The sequence below is a fragment of the Acromyrmex echinatior genome, chromosome 18 (genome assembly GCF_024713525.1).
Source record: "Acromyrmex echinatior isolate Ae372 chromosome 18, ASM2471352v2, whole genome shotgun sequence".
Classification (NCBI taxonomy): Eukaryota; Metazoa; Arthropoda; class Insecta; order Hymenoptera; family Formicidae; genus Acromyrmex; species Acromyrmex echinatior.
The window spans coordinates 985309-1002525 of NC_141869.1; the positions used below are offsets into that span (position 1 = coordinate 985309).

A 17217-nucleotide genomic window follows, 5' to 3' on the forward strand; every position below is an offset into this window, starting at 1 on the left:
TTCGTAGAACAATATCTCTCCTTGTCTACCATTTTATTAAATTTCTATACTTTACGTGGCACGTTCAGTTATTAGTTCTTTTTCTTTTAAGTTAAATATCAGTTGAAATGATTCGCAATATTGTATACGCTGGGGATCTGTAAATTATATTTACTTTATTAAATAAGATAATTAATCTTATAGAATTAAATATTCAAAAGCATGAATTATTCACAGACCATAAATAAAAATCATAAAAAAGAAATTTAATAATTTTATATAATTTTTAACATGTATGGGATTCTATATCTAATTTTGAATGAGACTTTCTATACCTATTCAATTAATTAGCGGATTTTCGCGTTCTGCATTATACGACTTTATGAATAGTTTACAAAATGAATAACACATTCCATGTGCAGTTACATTGGTGGCCGTTGCAATTGGTGTCGATGGCGTTGGCCTGTTCCCCTTCTCCGACCTCTTTCCACCACCGAGAGGAGTAACAACGATAGATGTATGAGCAACGGAGACCGGAGACTACGAAGAGTGGAGCTGCGTCAGTGCAAAGGCACGAGCTGTGCCGTCGGGTGGGCGAGAACGTGACGCTCAGCCCGTTTATCTTATCGTTTATCTTTCTCATGTCGACTTTATCTTTACATATATAAATGTCGACAATTCTATACACAAAAATCAAGATTCGGACTTGGTAAAACGCAATCGAGTATCGGAGTATTCGAACACTCTAAAAATATACTCCAAAACCGTCGAGCTCCCACGAGGAGAAAGGAGAAGGCCTGTGCTCGCAAACTGTGAAATCTACAGTCCGCTCATTGTGTTTGTGTATATCTGTGTCCATCAATGTATACGTGCGTTGGAGTACGCGCGCGCATCTTTCTCCGCTCGTTGCCGCGCGCGCAAAGTGTCTCTTTAACTCATTAATCCTCTCGGTCAGCGCGTACTAGGCTCGCATTTCTCATAGAAACTCGTTTTTAATCTGAAAAAAAAACATTTTGATGTTAAAATTTTATATTAAAAAACGGCCAATGTATATCGTACAAGAAAAATTACCGGTATTAATTGTCAAATGTTTCTATCTACAAGAAAAATTCAACGTTTATTCTTATAATTATAAAAAAAGTATTACTACTTCATCGTATTTATTACCTTCTATGATTCATTCGTATAAATGCGCCGTATTTGCATGAATAAATACGAATTGTGAAAACTTGCAGATAATGTACATAATATTTATGTATGCGAGTGAGTGCACGAGTAATGAGTCACGTGTTAATGAAAAGAAATAGTGAACCCACATCACGGACGGAATTTAGATGAATGATCGGGAAATAAATATGGAACCCGCATAGCTATAGCTTCGAGAGAAACTCTTACGAAGAAAAAACGAAATGTTGTAATTTTAGATAGTGGATTTATTGCTAGTAAACGGGAGCGGTGATTCGTGAAAAGGAAGAGCCGTAGGAAGAGACAACCGTGACAGTAACGACGAGGTAGGTTTTTGACCTGTGTTACTGACGAACAAACAAGAATTATCTCCATTATGAGTCTTTACACACTGATTATATGTTATTCTGATAAAAAGAATATGTATGTAATTTTTGAATGCGCGATGCTACAAGGCATACATACCTAAAGAATCTTATTTTTATTCCATTGAATAGCTTCAATTCGCATAGAAAACATTAACACAAATTTCTCGTCGGCAAAACACGAAAACAGGTGTTTTTGATGTGAGAATAATAATTACTGATAGCGTGCGCAAACTGTCGCGTTCGCTAGTTTCATTGTGGAACTCACATGACGCGTTGTTATTTACACATCAATACAATGCTTTCTAGATGTTTCATAATGAGTTATATATCTGAAATAGATTGATATGATATCTAACAAACATTGCCTTGCGTAATTATATGTTTTATTATCCACCTAAAATAGTTGTAAAATTTCATGACATGTAATATCAGTTACAGTTAGACAAAATTTGTTTAATGTTTGGAAAATTATCGATCTATATTGAATCATTATGTCGTCATTAAAGCTCGTTACCTTAATCGGTTGTCCATTTCTTTAACACTTTGTTTTTTTTATTTGTGCTTTCTTATCTCGAAGAAATTTAGACCTTTTAAAGATAAGTTATCGTTTGTACTATAAATCTCACAAAGAATTCGAGAAACTGATAGATTTAATGATCATGTGACCGTGAATCATGATTTTCATTGGAATAGCACATCCGGATACGTCACTTCTTTATTCCATGATAGATGTTCTTCATGACTGCACATATTTCCGCATCTTCCTCTGCATTCTTTTTCTCTCCTCTTTTCTCGAGATAGTTTTCGTAATATTTAAACGAGAGAAAAAAAAGAAGAAAGTAATATATATAAAACAAGATCAGTGTGAAACTCTGTATTTTAAACGTACCCAAGCAGAACACAAATTATTATGACATCAAAATGATGTCAAAATAGCAGTTACAATTCATTTTAAGTGTCTTTTTGACGTTATCGCGACTTATTTGCCCCGATACTTATATACATTTGAGTTGCTTGAAGAATCCATTTTTATGTAACATTCCCCACACAAATGCATACTTATGTTCGTTTGAAGTGCTACCGAAGGTGATAGGGGCAAGATGCGATAATGCTCGATGTCTGGCGCAAGAGTTAAAGTACAAATATGGAATGATAGATGTGATACTCACTCGTCGGTCAGTTGAAATACTAGCCGGAAACTATGGGCGACGGTATCGGCTTTCGGAATGATGATTCACACTGGGACAATTCATAATTTCCTTTCTGTTTGCGTCGCTCGTTTGTTTTGTCACGCACTCAGTACGGAGAAATAACAATTTGATTAAACCTGAAAACAAATAATAGGCGTGGTATTAATAATAGGCGTAACCTGATTGGTAGCGGCACTAGGAAAACACAATTTTTTATTGAAGATGTTTTAGAAAGCGCATCTCTTTTACGAGAATTTTACGAGAGCTCGTGATAATAAAAGCAAAAAAAAAAAGTGTAAAAAAAACAAATTGTAAAAAATTTGAATTATCCGCTTTTAACATTATTGTTAGCTGAACAATTGAATTATTCAATTGTTATTCTATATATTATTTTAAATATATTTAGGCACTCTGATAAATTAAAGAAAAAAAGTTTTCAACTTAAGCTTGCATTAATTCGAGCTACGAAGAATTAGAAAAATTTTTATATGTCTTAGAATCAATGGGTTAACATCAGAGAAGACCTAAAATTATCTTACTAGAGTGACATTACTGTGGAAGAATCAATCTCCATGATGGAGGTGAAGCCGATACCAAAGCCGCGATCAGTCATAACTGAGAGCAGACCGATACCGGCGCCCCGAAGACTCTTGCCGATGACCACCTTGCCATCGACTCATTCCAGCAGTCCAACCAGCGAATCGAGTCAATCCGAGAAGAGTGACGATTTAAGGTCAACCAGCAGTACCAGCGAAAATAGTCGCGGCAACCACGAGTTTTTTCGCAGCCTCAGTACGAGCTCGCGTCAATTGAAGGATGAGATCTCAGAGAAGATGACGGTGAAGGGACGTGCCGTTATTTCCAGCACGCGAAACGCCAGTATTCGGTTGGAGAAGTCGGTAAAGAATTTGTTGACTCGGCGACTATCATCTTTGAATCAGGACGACGTAGTCTGCCAAAGCGGTGTCCAGAAGAAACTCAAAGATCCAGTTGAGGAGGATAGATGCGTGTCCATGCCAGCTGATAATATCTTTAGCAGCATCTCATTTTATAGTCCTTTGAGCGGCAATCTGAGAAGCGTGAAGAATGAGGAGGATCTATCCACCGGTGGCAGACACAGCCCGCCGCCTCCAGTTTATCCGCCACCCCCGCTTCCGGACGAATCTATCTACGACGAATTGCAATCCGTCACGTCGGGAAGTAGCGACCGATACGACACACTCAGTTCTACGGTGTCCGACAAGATCGAGCGAGATTTTCACGACTTCAATGTCCTCGGCTTCTCGCGAAATCAGGTAAAATCAGACCACGCTCTTCACTCTCTTCATAACTCTGCAATAAAAAATATTATTATTATTATATTCTGATTTGTTATTCTCAATATAATCAGTTTTATTTTTAAACGCTGGAATTATTGTCACATTATATTGGTAAATATTATTTAGATGTATCTTATCCTTCTTAAATCCATCTTTTTCAAACAGGCTAGTGATTCCGACCAAAGTCTAAACTTGTCTGATGTCAATGCAAGTCTATCGCTCGACAAATCTGAAACGTCTACCAAAAGGCTATCGAGATCAGATTCTTGGACTTTTTATGACGTCACACCAGGTACGAAAAGCGAGAATGTCGATGAAGTGGATAGGATATTCAACGTAGAAGAGGAAAGCTTGGAGAAATCCTTTGAGAGGAAAATTTCGCCAGTAGATCGAACTTCTTGCGCGTCCTTCGAGAGCCAAGCTTCCATTCAAAATTCTCTCTATGAGAATCTATCGCCGCCGAAAGCCGATTGTCGACAAGAACTGACGACGAGTCCTTCGGACACCAGAGTGCAAAGCAGCAAGTCTGTACTTTTTGAGTTCGATCCATTCGCGAAGACTTCCGAAGACGAAAACGTTTATAGTAATTACGAGAACAACGATTTGATGTTGCTTGAGACTTTGTTAGCTACCAACGATTTGCCTAGTAGTGCTGATAGTACGTTGGAATTTCGCGAGAGCGCCGAAGAGGAGCAAGAGGACGAAGAATTGATACATTCTGGTATCACACCTCCGGAGCCACCCAAGAGATTTGACTCTCTTCCCAAAAACGAATATGATGTGGCAGAAGGTGTGGAACAACCCGACAAGGTCCAAGCTTCAAGCAAAAATCCGCCTCTCTTGCCAAAACTGGCGCATTTGGTGACCAAAAAGCAGCCGGCTGTTCCTCCCAGGAAGCCTCCCAGGTCTTCTATGAAGGGTCCTCCGCTTCCTCAACCAAATGCGAATATGACTGTGACTACAACGACACTTGCCAATAATGATGAGGAGAATGTTACCAATTCTTCTTCGGCGACACCGAGGCTCGCCGAGGACAATCGCAAAGTGAGCGTGATACAAAAATTAAAGAAACTGCGACAGGAGTCCACGGTGCATGCCATCAAGCCTAATGTGATCAGTTTTGTTAAGAGTGGTAGTAAACTGTTAGCCAGGACTCGCGAACATATCGGTGAGTCCGGCTCGAGGTCACTGCGAATGGAGAGGCCGAAGGTGAACGTTCCGCACAATCCGGTCACACATAGGGGAATAGTATATAGGTAAGAAATAACATGAACTTGTGCGAGAAATATATTTCATGGAGCTTCCGAAATTTTTTTTTACGAAACTGACAAATCGAACGATAAATTCATTGATTAATTTAATTGTTTCTAATTCAATGAAAATCTCTTGATTTACAAATTTAAAAAATTATCCATTAAAAATTATCATTAAACATTTTTTAGAAATTCTTAAATAGTAAAAATTTATAAAATAAAGATTATAGAAGAAAAATATTTCAATGATTCCATTTAGTAATCGATTGCGATTAACTTTGAACTTGCGTTTAAATAATCGTTCGTTTAAACTGAATGACCGCATTGATTGAAGTATTAATTAGAAATAATAAATATCATTATTTTCCTGTGGAGGACTGGAATGGGTATCGAGAGGGCCAAGGACCTCGTGCCGAGAGCAGCAGTGTTGCTCGATCGGAAATTATCGTTCTACGCTGACAAGAGCATGTCTACGCTGAAAGAGGTCGTGGAATTAGAGACAGTACACAGTATTCATCTGCTTCAGGATGTTAAGTGAGTCTGATATTTTACTACGTAAACACAATATTGTATAGTGATTGTTCATGACTTTAAATATTTCTTTACGTCCAGCTAGCTTTTACTAAAATTCGCTTTTATTCAATTTATTATTAAAAATTAACTTTATTCAATTTATTAGGATAAAATTATTTATCAATAATGAATCTATTTATTATACATAGAATAATTCAGATATCTTATGTTTTTTTCGGTTATAAATTAGAAAATACAATTTCAAGTCACTAGTTTATCATTATTATCTGAATAATAAAGTGACTCACTCGTTTGGCACATATTTACGAACCAACTTCAAATATTAATGCCATGCAGACGTTCCCCCAGGCTTATAATACTTTCTCTCTCTTTCTCTTTCTCTCTCTCTCTCTCTCTCTCTCTCTCTCTCTCTCTCTCTCTCTCTCTCACTCTACAAGAGAGGCCTCAAGGTCTTCTTTGTTAAACGAGAAGAAAAGGATTTCACGAAAGAGAATCGTTTCTCTAAAATGTTCAAACATAATCTGAGAAACAATTAAATTATTTATTATAATTTAAATATCATAAATATATATATATATATATGTATATATATATATCGCAATTATATATTATATTATATATATAAACGCAATGATAAGCTCTTTTACTACCAACCTTTTCCTGAGAAATCGTTAACTTCCAATGCAATAACATAATCCTAAATGCGCAGTTTTCTTCGCTTCATATGTCAATGCGTGTAATCTGTATTTAACGCTACGTATCTTTACTTCCCTTTGACTCATCATACGATTGGCACATCAGATGTAGCTAGCTCGTCAGCTGATCATCGCGATTATTTGATGAAGATAATTACAAAATGTGCAGAACCATGGACAGCGAGACGGTGCATTGCATAGCGATTAGTGGCGCGGGCAGACCGAGTGTGCACATTTTCTATGCGAAAGGTGTTGCCGAGAGACGAATTTGGGCTCAGAGAATCCTAGAAGCGAACACACCAATCTTTCCCACAAAGTACACTGCTGAATTCACCAGAGCAGGTTGGGCTTACTTAAAGGTACATATATACATATATATATATATATATATATATATATATATATATATATATATAAAAGCAATGTAATAAAATCAATATCTTTGAACACAAAAACAAATTAATAAAAATTAATAAAAATAGTGTACAAAAAGTTCTATGTGTAATTAATCACCAAGAATTGTTCACTTTCGTATTTTTTTATTATGTCCTATAATCTTATATTAATCTATTATAATAAATTTGCAAGCTTACGTCAGTCGTATTTTAAGGTACGTCGAATTGATATATATTTGATATATTTTTTTCATGTTAATGTAGGTATTAACATTCTTTTTAACTGTGTAATTAAGAAATTATTTAAAATAGATATTATTTCAACATTAAAGTTTAGAAATTTACTTGAAAATACCATTATTATATGACATACCACAAAATCCTCAATGTTTGCAACGTTAAAAACATTCGCGCTTGCGAACGCGGAAACCTATATGCTTTGATATGCAAATTCCTTTTCTACAGTCTTGCGGACGTTCTGAATATTTCGGATTTCATTGTCACAATATATTGCTAAATTCCTTTTAACTGAATTTAAAAATATGAAACATATCTTCTATTTTTCTTCAATGTATCCTTTGTATCCTTTAGGAAGGTGTAACAGGTACTTGGTTCCCAGCTTGGCTTCTCTTACAACAAAGAATACTGACTTACACAAAAACCTCGGAGTCTGCTGTAAATTATGCTGTGAACTTTGAACACGTAGATCTACGAAAAGCGCGTTGCATTGGTAAGTTTATTGTTAAGCTTAAGCAAAAATTTGAAATTTTGTAATTCAATCTATTATATAAATATAAGATTAAAGTCTCTCACAAATATAAGATAATAATATCTCTGTATAATATAAAAATCTCTGTATAATGTAAAATATGTAAAATAGATGAAATATATAAGAAAAAAAATTTAACTTATTTTAATAAATTAAAATTATATTGTTAAATCAATTTATTCTCATTGTATCTTTCTCAGTATTCGTTCGTGTGTGATCAATATCAATTGACTTGCCTTAGCCTTAATTTTTTTCAACTCATTGTTGAAATTATCGTGACCCACTTAATGTTACAGTTGAAATGTGAAAAAGTGACCTAATTGCGGTAATAAATGAATTCGATTATCTTATCGGTGGCTTAATACGAACCGTTCGATTAAAAATGCAATGCATCTTACAATTAGTCATTCTAATAGCCATATACATATTATATATAAATGTGTCCTGATCACGAGTGCTATTAATCATTACATCGATATTATAATATTACATTGATATTAATCAATAAGTTATTTAAAAACATTGTTTTTAAAGAGATAAAGAATTCTTGTTAAAATTTAATTCCCGCGTAATAAGATTCTATATTATTATTATTATTGTGCTACTGTTTATTGAAATTATAATATTGTGACATTGCAGTATTGCGAGATCAAGAAGGACCAATTGCTGCGTGCGGGACTGTTCCAATAGTCGTTGTAGATGCTGGAGGTAGTGGCGCCTTGCATATTGCCACATCGGGAACCCACGAATCGACTGCGTGGCGACATGCGCTTTATCAAGCAGCTACGAACTGCGGCCCTGCTTTAGACCAACAACAAATTACGCAGGACAACGTGCCTGTCATCTTGGACAAATGCATCAACTTTATCTATGCCCATGGTGATTAATGAATCATCATCTTGTATCGTCGAAGATAATTTTATGGAAACATACGTGTGTCCGATAATATTCCATAACTGATGATAGTTTCTCCATTTTTAAGATTAATCTTTCCAAAAACGATAAAAAATAAAATTTTCAACTTTTATTCTCTCTTATAGGATCATTATCTCTTTTTTATAACATCAATCACAGGACATTCTATATAATGTATCACAATGACATTTAAATTCGCATTATTGCTATCATTAGAATTAATGATAGCAACAAAACAAACATTTCCTGATAATTAAATTCTAGATCGCTAGAGACTGTTAGTTGCATTAAATATGTTTGATATTGCATTGTTGTAATTCCACTAAATGTCTTACAAAATCTTATCTTTCAGGTATGATGACGGAAGGTATTTATCGTCGTAGTGGATCAAGCAGTGCCGTCGTAAAATTATTAGAGGCTTTCAGACGAGATGCATGGGCAACACAAATAACACGAAATGTTTACTCGGAACATGACGTCGCCACGGTTCTTAGAAGATTTCTTCGAGATTTACCGGAATCATTGTTTCCTCCTAATATACATGACCGACTCTGCCTTGCCTCAGGTAATAAACGTGAGCCGTTCAAAATTGACTTAAACGATACAAAATAGATACAGGAAAAATGTCTAAGATATTAAATGACTAATTATAATTTTGAAAAAAATTAACGTTAAGGCAAAAAATATAAAAATCTATTTCCCTTTTTATAGAATCGACTAGTGAAGAAAACAGAATAGCGACTTATCGAAAATTATTGTCCACTCTAAATCCCATAACATCGGCGACGCTTCGTCGGATCCTAGCGCATCTTCATGGCCTCAGTCAGCAGAGTGCCAGGAATCTAATGACCGTCGAAAATCTTTCGGCAGTCTGGGGTCCAACTTTGATGCATGCCGGCGAAAACAGTGCCGAGGAATGGAATCGGACGGAGATCAAGGTCATCGGTGATCTCATCAAACTATATCCGAAACTTTACCAATTGTCGTCGGCTGATTTGGCCAAGGAAGCGAAAATGCTGGAGATTCTGGAAAAACATCATGTATCCAATAATGGATTACGAGGTGCACCCTCAGGAGATCTCAAGATCTGGATATACATCCTTTCACCAAATGGAGAGTGTGTGAATGTTACAGTAAGGATTTTTTTTATAATTTTCTATAGATCAAAACCTATTATACTATATATTAAAAACTATATATTATGAACTATTACATACTATTGTCAACAAAAATTTGTTTGAACTCTAGTTTGTTTACTAATGATTGTTTACTAATGAAAAAGTAGCTATAAATATAATATAATTTTTCATTTATTTATTTTTAAATAATTTACTTAGATCGGACCTCAGAAGACCGCATTCGATGTGTGTCGAGAACTCGCTGAGAAAACCAACTTACCGTCTCACGAACTGTGTTTAGAGGAATATACTCTGTCCGGCGCGCTGGAGCGACCGTTGCATCATAACGAACGTGTCTTGGAAGCAGTGGCGAGATGGGGATACTGGGACTCGGATGATAGAAAGGATAATGTCCTCATTCTCAGAAAAGACCGATTATACAAGGACATCGTGCCTCTGGTACATATTAAAAACAAAACAGATAAAATTCGCTAAAACAGTTCAAAGTTCTTGATGATCGTAGTGAAATTAGCACATACACAAAGATTATCTTATGAATTCCCATGATCTAAATTTATAATAACAAAACGAGTTCAAGGCTGTACAAAGCGTGCGTAAGCTTTTATACGGATCAAATTGCGTGATTAGAGGCGAAGAGAAAGACGCGTCCCGCATGCGCTGCGAAAACAGGATATGATCTAATTGAAATTAATTATGTTTCTTCTCCCTCTTTCGGTCTCACTTTCTGTTGCTCTCTGTGTAGGTAAAGCCGCCTATGACGATCTCCGGCGAACTTAAATTTGCGGACATCAAGACAAAGAATCTGAAAACTTACCTCTTCGAATTCAGCCAGGCGAAGCTTTTTTGTTATAAGGATAAGGTGTGCTCCGTGAAACTTCATGAATGGAAGATAGAAGACATCATTTGGTACTTGGGACATGAGCCTAAACGCAATCCACAAATGGGGTATATAAGGCATAAAGTTATACATTACTATTTTATATAATATTTTTATTATAATAAATATTTTATTATAATAAAGTTCTTGAAAAATACTTACTAGATGTGTTTTCTTTACAGCTGGTCTCTCACGTTTATCACAAAAAATAAAAAGCCAACGAGGTAAAAATACTAATTCTATCAATGGATGTAATAATAAATTTGTCATTATTACATCAACAAATATTTGTCATTTGCATTATAATTTAATATCTATAAATGTTCAATTATTTCCTTGATAGAATAACGTTCAATTATTTTTCAGATGTAAGGACAGTCCATATTTCGGGAATATTTTGGCGGGCACGTCCAAAGACGAGCAGTATAAATGGTTAGCGGCTATGCTTTTCGGGGAATACCAATTAAATCTTCGGGCTTCCGCAGTGAATCTTATGGATCCATGATCGATTAAAGCCGATTGAATTATAAGCCACTTAGTGCCTCCAAAGTGATCGATAATAAGTGATACTTTCTTCTATTAAATCGCGATTCTGAACAAATATGTGTACATTATAGTGTCGATTAAAAGAACTGATTAGCTTAATATTTTATAGTTTACAATTTTATAGATTTTTTTGAGTATATAGTATACACACACACACTAAAAGTCTGATCTCGTCTAACAAACGCTTATGTAAATTGAATTATCCTGTTACGAACCTATCGATTAGTGTGGCCAAGTAGAAACATCGTCGTAATTACGATTGTGAATCAATGATGCTGTAAAAATCTATAATTAATCAACAGGGATGTTAATTATCATATCATGAGACGAATTATAGAATAACATGCCATTTTTAGAAAAATAAAATTAACGAAAGATATGAAATGAGCAATATTTTCGAATCTATTTTTAATATAATATGTACACGTATTTATGTATATACATACACACATATGTGCTCAATAATGTAATTTGATGTATTTATCTTTTTACAATATTTTAGACAATTTAGACCATTATTTTACTGTATACTTATGATCAATTATATTCAGTTTTGAACATAATCTTTCGTGTAAAGATAAATGAAATGTCAAAACAAAATATAAAAAAAAATTGTATTCAAATTGTAATAACATTTAGAAAATTTTATTTTATTAGAAAATATACTTTTTTTAGAAAATATACATTTTATATTAGTTATGTCGCGCATTAGTGTGCGTGCGTGCGTGTGCGTGCGCGCGCGTGCGTGTGTGCGTGTGCGTGCGCGCGCGTGCGTGTGTGCGTGTGTGTATGTTGTGTGGAGAATGATGATGAATGTAATAGTGATATATTAGATATATTAGATAATCTATTAGGAAAAATATCTGAATTGCTTAAATCAGCAATACGGCATATCGCTTTCCTAATCTTCCTCTTTAATTTTCTTTTATTCTCTTCTGAACATAGACTTTATAGTTCTTAATCCTATTTATTTTCATTGAAATGCTCATCCACGTTTCGTGTTTTAGATAACATAGAAGTTTAGATTCTTCTTCAACACTATTTCGCTCTTATTTTCTTTTAGATGTCTCTTGGTTTTTTATTTCCTGATTTTGCCTTTCCTTTATTGCGTTCCTTCTTTTCTAAAATCTTTTCAATCTACGAAATAATAATACTAATTATATGTAATTAGCATAATAAAAATGCAGTAATATTTAATAATGAAATTGTTATATTAAGATGGAATCACATGAAGCTCGATTTCTTGAATGATATGCATGCCGTTTTGTTTGCTTTAATGCATATAATCCTACGTTTGACAAATAATTATGAAATTAGCAATTGTTTCTTTTGATTGGTGCATGCAAGGAAATAAGCTGTGAAGTAATCCATAATAAATATAAAAACATGTATATGTAGCATGCAGCGCTGCATGAACGAATTCTAGCATACATTAGAGCAAGCATCAAGAGACACAGTATGCCTGTATACATGTTATCATTCAAACAGAAATCGAGCATTGTATGATTCCATCTTTAGATAAATGGACTAGTCGTAAATAATCCATTTCTGTTCTCAGATTGTCATTGATTTTTTTTTAAACTATTCAAAATGGAGAGCCAAATAATTCTCTCATTCGTGTAGAAACACCCTTTATGTATACACAAAGAGAGTTCGCCATACTCTGCAACGCTTGGTAGATCTTAATTCATCTGCTCGAGAATCGCTCTCGAAAGTTATAAGGAGTACTTATATGTAAATTCTTACTTTGATCCATATTCATAGTCAGATCATATATTTAAGACTTCTTCATATTTATCTTTAGATGCTCAGTAGCCGATAAAATAATTCGTAGAGCATCTGATCCCAATTTTTTAGGAAAAATATACCAAGAGAAACATTAATAAAAATAAAACAAAGTCGTGGCTTATTTCAAGCTTATGATTAGAATGACTTTCAATTAATACAATTAGCATAAGTTACATAAATATAATAATATAATATTTTAAAACAAAATTAATCAAATAATAAAATACAAACGTTTCGGCTTACAAAGTCTTCTTCAGTGTTACAAAACAAAAATACATTATTAAATTACGAATTAATAGATAACGAATATAATGAAATATTTAAAATATTATCAGTGGTGATTATATAGAAGTGGAACATTAAAATGTGTTAAGACAGATTACTTCTAGAATAATTCTTCATATTTTGAGTAATCTATCTTAACACATTTTGGCGTTCGACTTTTACATAAATTGACACATCATCACTGATATTTTAAATATTTCATTACATTCGTTATCTATTTGTTTTGTAAGCTGAAACGTTTGTATTTTACATTATTTGATTAATTTTGTTTTAGAATATTATATTACATTTATATAACTTATGCTAATTGTATTAAATCATTCTAATTATAAGCTCGAAATAAGCCACAATTCTGTTTAATTTGTTTAGAACATGTGTACGAGCATTTTCATTCTAATTAACAAAAATACTATAAGTATATTTTTCTTCATATAATGTACATACCTTTTACATATTTTTTAAATTAACTTAATAATTAATTTCAATTGCTCAGAATTTATTGTCCTTTTTTAAATTCCTTAACATTTCCCTTCGTGAAAGTTTCGGAGTTTTCTACGCGTTCGTTGAATAAGTGTGAAATTCAAAATCGTTCGAATTTCACTTCACGCAATTGTAACGGTATTTTTCGACTCGAAGAAATATGGAAGCAGCTTATGATAGCTCGAAAAAGACGGCGAGAAAATAGCAGATTTGACGTACAAATATGAATTACCACACAAATATTATGAATTATTATATAAGTATAACCCATTGTAGATTTCACTGATATTTTGTGAAAAAACAACAGCGATCGCGGAGATCATGAAGGCTAGCAAATCTTCGAATTATCGAGAACTGATATGAAATGCCGTGCAAAAGAGGTGCGAGTAGTATGAGTACCAACTTTATAATCTCAATGATTGCCAATCAATAATCAATGTAACTGTTAATAGCATTCAAAATTAAAATCGCCAAAATTAAATTGGAATTCAAATCGTCAAGATATACTAAAAATATATAAATAAAATAAAAATAATTTGAAAAATATACTATTTATACTTATTCTTTAGAAGCTTAATTAATAAAATATTTTTAATCCTTTTGCACAAATTATATAATAAAAGAGAACCATCCCGTTTAAGAAAAGTACATTTATTGTCTTACATTTATTAAAGCCTTGAAATATAATATTATATAAAGTTTTGTAAAAAAGATACATTAGGATAATATTTAGAAAAGTATACTGTACATTTACGATCTACCCCTTAACTAACTCAACAATTAACTTCGACTGCGTAGAATTTATTGTCTTTTCGTGAACTCTTCAATTATTTTAAGATATGTAAATTAACATTATCCAACGCGCGTGAGAGAAACATTTGTTCCTTTATTTAACTTCACCTTAATAAAAATAAGTTGATATCTAATGCTGAGATACATTTATCGGTTTTCTTAAAAATAAATCACTGTGTAATAATTTATTATATTCATTTTAATTCTAACTCTTCAGTTCAAACTTATTCTTTTACATCGCCAATGCCATCCGGATTTATGGCAAATGTCGCCTCACTCTCTGGTAAACATGGTGAATCATATACCTTGCATATCCTAGTTTCCCCTCTGCCTTTACGCAAGTACAATCTCGTTGTGCTTGAATGTGCTAAAATGTGACCACCAATCGGTTTTTTCTGATCACCACCGAACATACTAGCGGCACCGTCGACTTGTGCAACTACCTGATTCGTTATAACTACAGCTATTCCATGTTCATCTGCCAGTCGCAGCAACATTCTAAGGAATCTCCCTAAATGGACTTGTCTAGCTGATAATTCACCCCTGCCGGTGTAATCGGTTCTATATAAACCAGTCGCACTGTCGACTATCAACAGGGCGTATCTTGCCTCTGTCATCATGGCACTGGCTAGAAGCAACAACTTAGTCTGGTGATCAGTGTTGAACGCTCTTGCACAAGCGACGTTATCGAGAACTGACTGTCCATTGATCTTGTACTTTTCTGCCACTGCTATTAATCTTTCTGGTCTAAAAGTATTCTCTGTATCTATGTAAAGACACTTGCCCTCTGCGCCACCCATACTGATAGGTAACTGACAGTTCACAGCAAGAGTGTGACACAGCTGAGACTTTCCTGATCTGAATTCTCCAAAGATCTCTGTAATAGAGCCAGTTTCTATTCCTCCACCTAATAGCTTATCTAATTCCTTAGAACCTGTGGTAATATAGACAATATTCGCCCGTGTTTGATGTACCTCCGTGGCACTCTTAAAGCCCATCATAACCATCTTAGAGGCTTCCAGCTGCAACTTATCTGCTTTGGCTTCACTGATGCCCTTGATCACCAAGAGATCCTTCTTGGTTGCGTAGGCCACTGCCTCGACGGTGTAATAACCGGCATCTTGAAGTTTCTTAATATCTCCAGCTGTAATGCCATTTTTCTGCGCGACAAGTAACAAAGCATAAGACAAACATGACGTGTTCGAACATATACGGACATAACGATACATAGTCCTGATGATAGATTCGTACGGCATGACTTACCTCTAATGTTTTAACCAATTTTGCCGGAGTGAAATCATCCAAATCCTCATCCACATTGAGACTCACTGTTGATGCGGTCGCTTCCATTGCGATTGATTGCAAAGATAATGTTAAGCGCCAAAAAACACTTTATTTGAGGTTAACGTCGTTACTTCAAATTTGAACGTGCTTTTGCGCTAAAACACGTCAAAACGTCACGTATAATGCTGGATTCACACTGGATCCGTTTGTGCAAGGCCTGGCAAATTTACTAGATGTTGACCAATGAAATTATCAGTATTCTAGTAAATTCGCTCAATTTTGTAATTTTCATCTTGTTTGAAAATATAGTTGTTCTTGTTGGCTGTTCTTTTTGGCTGAACTTATGTTCATTTTTCTGTTTTCTGTTTCTGCACTAGACTGTTTTAGAATTCTCTTTCTCACTTTAAATAAATATCAAATGTACAATATATCAGACTCACTTTAAGTTCCTAAAGTGTACACTAGTTCAGCCATAAAAAACAGACCTTTTTTGTCTCCAAGAGAAAAGAAGAGGAAGAAGAATGAAGTGATGCAAAGTTCAGCCAAAAAGAACAGGCTTACGATACATATTAAAGATGCCTTTATATGACAGCGTCTAGAAATCCTATAATCAGAGGGTGCTTTCCAATTGTTCCCTGTTGCCTATTGCCTGTGCCTATTGTGTTTAACCTTGAAGTCATAGATGGTCGTGGAGTCTTAAGTCGTAGCACCGAGATATTATTAAAGACCGACATCCTTACGGGAGTTCGCATCCTTGAAAGTATTGAAGTGATTAATGCCCGTATTCATAGTCAGACCTTGTACTTAAGGCTTCCTTAAATTTATCTTTAATTTACGTCATCAATGAAATTTCAATCTTTAGAAATTTTGGCTCCTTTTGTTTTGATTGGTCAAACTTCAATTTTTCAATCTTCAATCTTATTCTTCAATTCCGGCGTTCTGATTCCGGCCTAAGGCTCCGTCTATTTTTCCAATCTTTAATCTCAATCTTAATCAATAAGTTTCTAGTATTTTAATGGTTATAATCTCACGTGACTAACTTTACCAAATGTTATTGTGTATGTACAAATATGTTAAAAGAGTTATAAAAAGTACATTGACAATTCAATTAATTAATGAAAATATGTGAAAAATGCCTCTGAAAATAGAAATATAAACTAAAAAGAAAGAATATGCTTTGATACACGAAGTGGAAAAGCACCCAATATTATGAGCATTGTTTGACTTAATCTTAACTGCTGTTGGATACAATTTATAGTGTGATTGAGCAATCTTCAATCTTAATCTCCAATATATAGTCTGATCACGGTTTTATCTTTTTTTGCACAGCAGAATAGTTTAACATGGCTGCCTTAAGCTCGCTTTTATGACGTACTTCATGCCACTCCCAACCTTTGTACCGCGTCGCGAGCCGTGGTCGATCA

At 34.3% G+C, this 17217-nt stretch overlaps 2 protein-coding genes and 2 long non-coding RNA genes across 9 annotated transcripts; 1 reads left to right on the forward strand and 3 right to left on the reverse strand.

The window, feature by feature from the left end:
- Positions 1–3: 3 nt before the first annotated feature.
- Positions 4–6699, reverse strand: LOC147906738 (uncharacterized). Of its 4 annotated transcripts, none has more exons than XR_015548131.1 (4): positions 6483–6699; positions 6116–6329; positions 315–2859; positions 4–137 (listed from the first exon to the last, which is right to left on the reverse strand). It is a non-coding gene; the product is annotated as an uncharacterized LOC147906738 (long non-coding RNA). The 4 variants fall into 4 exon arrangements; XR_015548130.1 differs by having other exon boundaries at positions 6116–6349; XR_015548129.1 differs by lacking the exons at positions 6116–6329; positions 6483–6699 and adding an exon at positions 3262–3399.
- On the forward strand, positions 1351–11843 carry RhoGAP15B (RhoGAP_ARAP and RA_ARAPs domain-containing protein RhoGAP15B). Of its 2 annotated transcripts, none has more exons than XM_087415586.1 (13): positions 1351–1490; positions 3220–4017; positions 4207–5297; positions 5670–5828; positions 6693–6882; positions 7510–7648; positions 8327–8566; positions 8955–9167; positions 9314–9735; positions 9940–10179; positions 10484–10695; positions 10801–10842; positions 10985–11843. In XM_087415586.1, the coding sequence occupies exons 2-13, from the start codon at positions 3295–3297 to the stop codon at positions 11121–11123; spliced, it is 3810 nt and encodes a 1269-aa protein (XP_087271712.1). In that variant the 5' UTR covers positions 1351–1490; positions 3220–3294; the 3' UTR covers positions 11124–11843. The 2 variants fall into 2 exon arrangements, with proteins under 2 accessions (XP_087271712.1, XP_087271713.1); XM_087415587.1 differs by having other exon boundaries at positions 10484–10686.
- Positions 11602–13978, reverse strand: LOC147906739 (uncharacterized). Its single transcript, XR_015548135.1, has 2 exons — positions 13682–13978; positions 11602–12301 (listed from the first exon to the last, which is right to left on the reverse strand). It is a non-coding gene; the product is annotated as an uncharacterized LOC147906739 (long non-coding RNA).
- Positions 13979–14352: 374 nt separating this feature from the next.
- LOC105150577 (RAD51 recombinase homolog spn-A) lies at positions 14353–17194 on the reverse strand. Of its 2 annotated transcripts, XM_011063752.2 has the most exons (3): positions 16355–17194; positions 15773–15948; positions 14353–15669 (listed from the first exon to the last, which is right to left on the reverse strand). In XM_011063752.2, exons 2-3 carry the CDS (start codon positions 15857–15859, stop codon positions 14734–14736), a joined length of 1023 nt encoding a protein of 340 aa, XP_011062054.1. In that variant the 5' UTR covers positions 15860–15948; positions 16355–17194; the 3' UTR covers positions 14353–14733. The 2 variants fall into 2 exon arrangements, with proteins under 2 accessions (XP_011062054.1, XP_087271716.1); XM_087415590.1 differs by having other exon boundaries at positions 15773–17194.
- Positions 17195–17217: the final 23 nt, after the last annotated feature.

Excerpts from the sequence above, each read along its gene's own strand:
- RhoGAP15B (XM_087415586.1), top strand. The coding sequence starts at position 3,295 with ATGATGGAGGTGAAGCCGATACCAAAGCCGCGATCAGTCATAACTGAG. Across the intron at positions 4,018-4,206 it reads TCGGCTTCTCGCGAAATCAG|GCTAGTGATTCCGACCAAAG; the intron begins GTAAAATCAGAC and ends TTTTTCAAACAG. Across the intron at positions 10,696-10,800 it reads CCACAAATGGGGTATATAAG|CTGGTCTCTCACGTTTATCA; the intron begins GCATAAAGTTAT and ends TTTTCTTTACAG.
- LOC105150577 (XM_011063752.2), bottom strand. The coding sequence starts at position 15,859 with ATGGAAGCGACCGCATCAACAGTGAGTCTCAATGTGGATGAGGATTTG. Across the intron at positions 15,670-15,772 it reads AATTGGTTAAAACATTAGAG|AAAAATGGCATTACAGCTGG; the intron begins GTAAGTCATGCC and ends CTTGTCGCGCAG.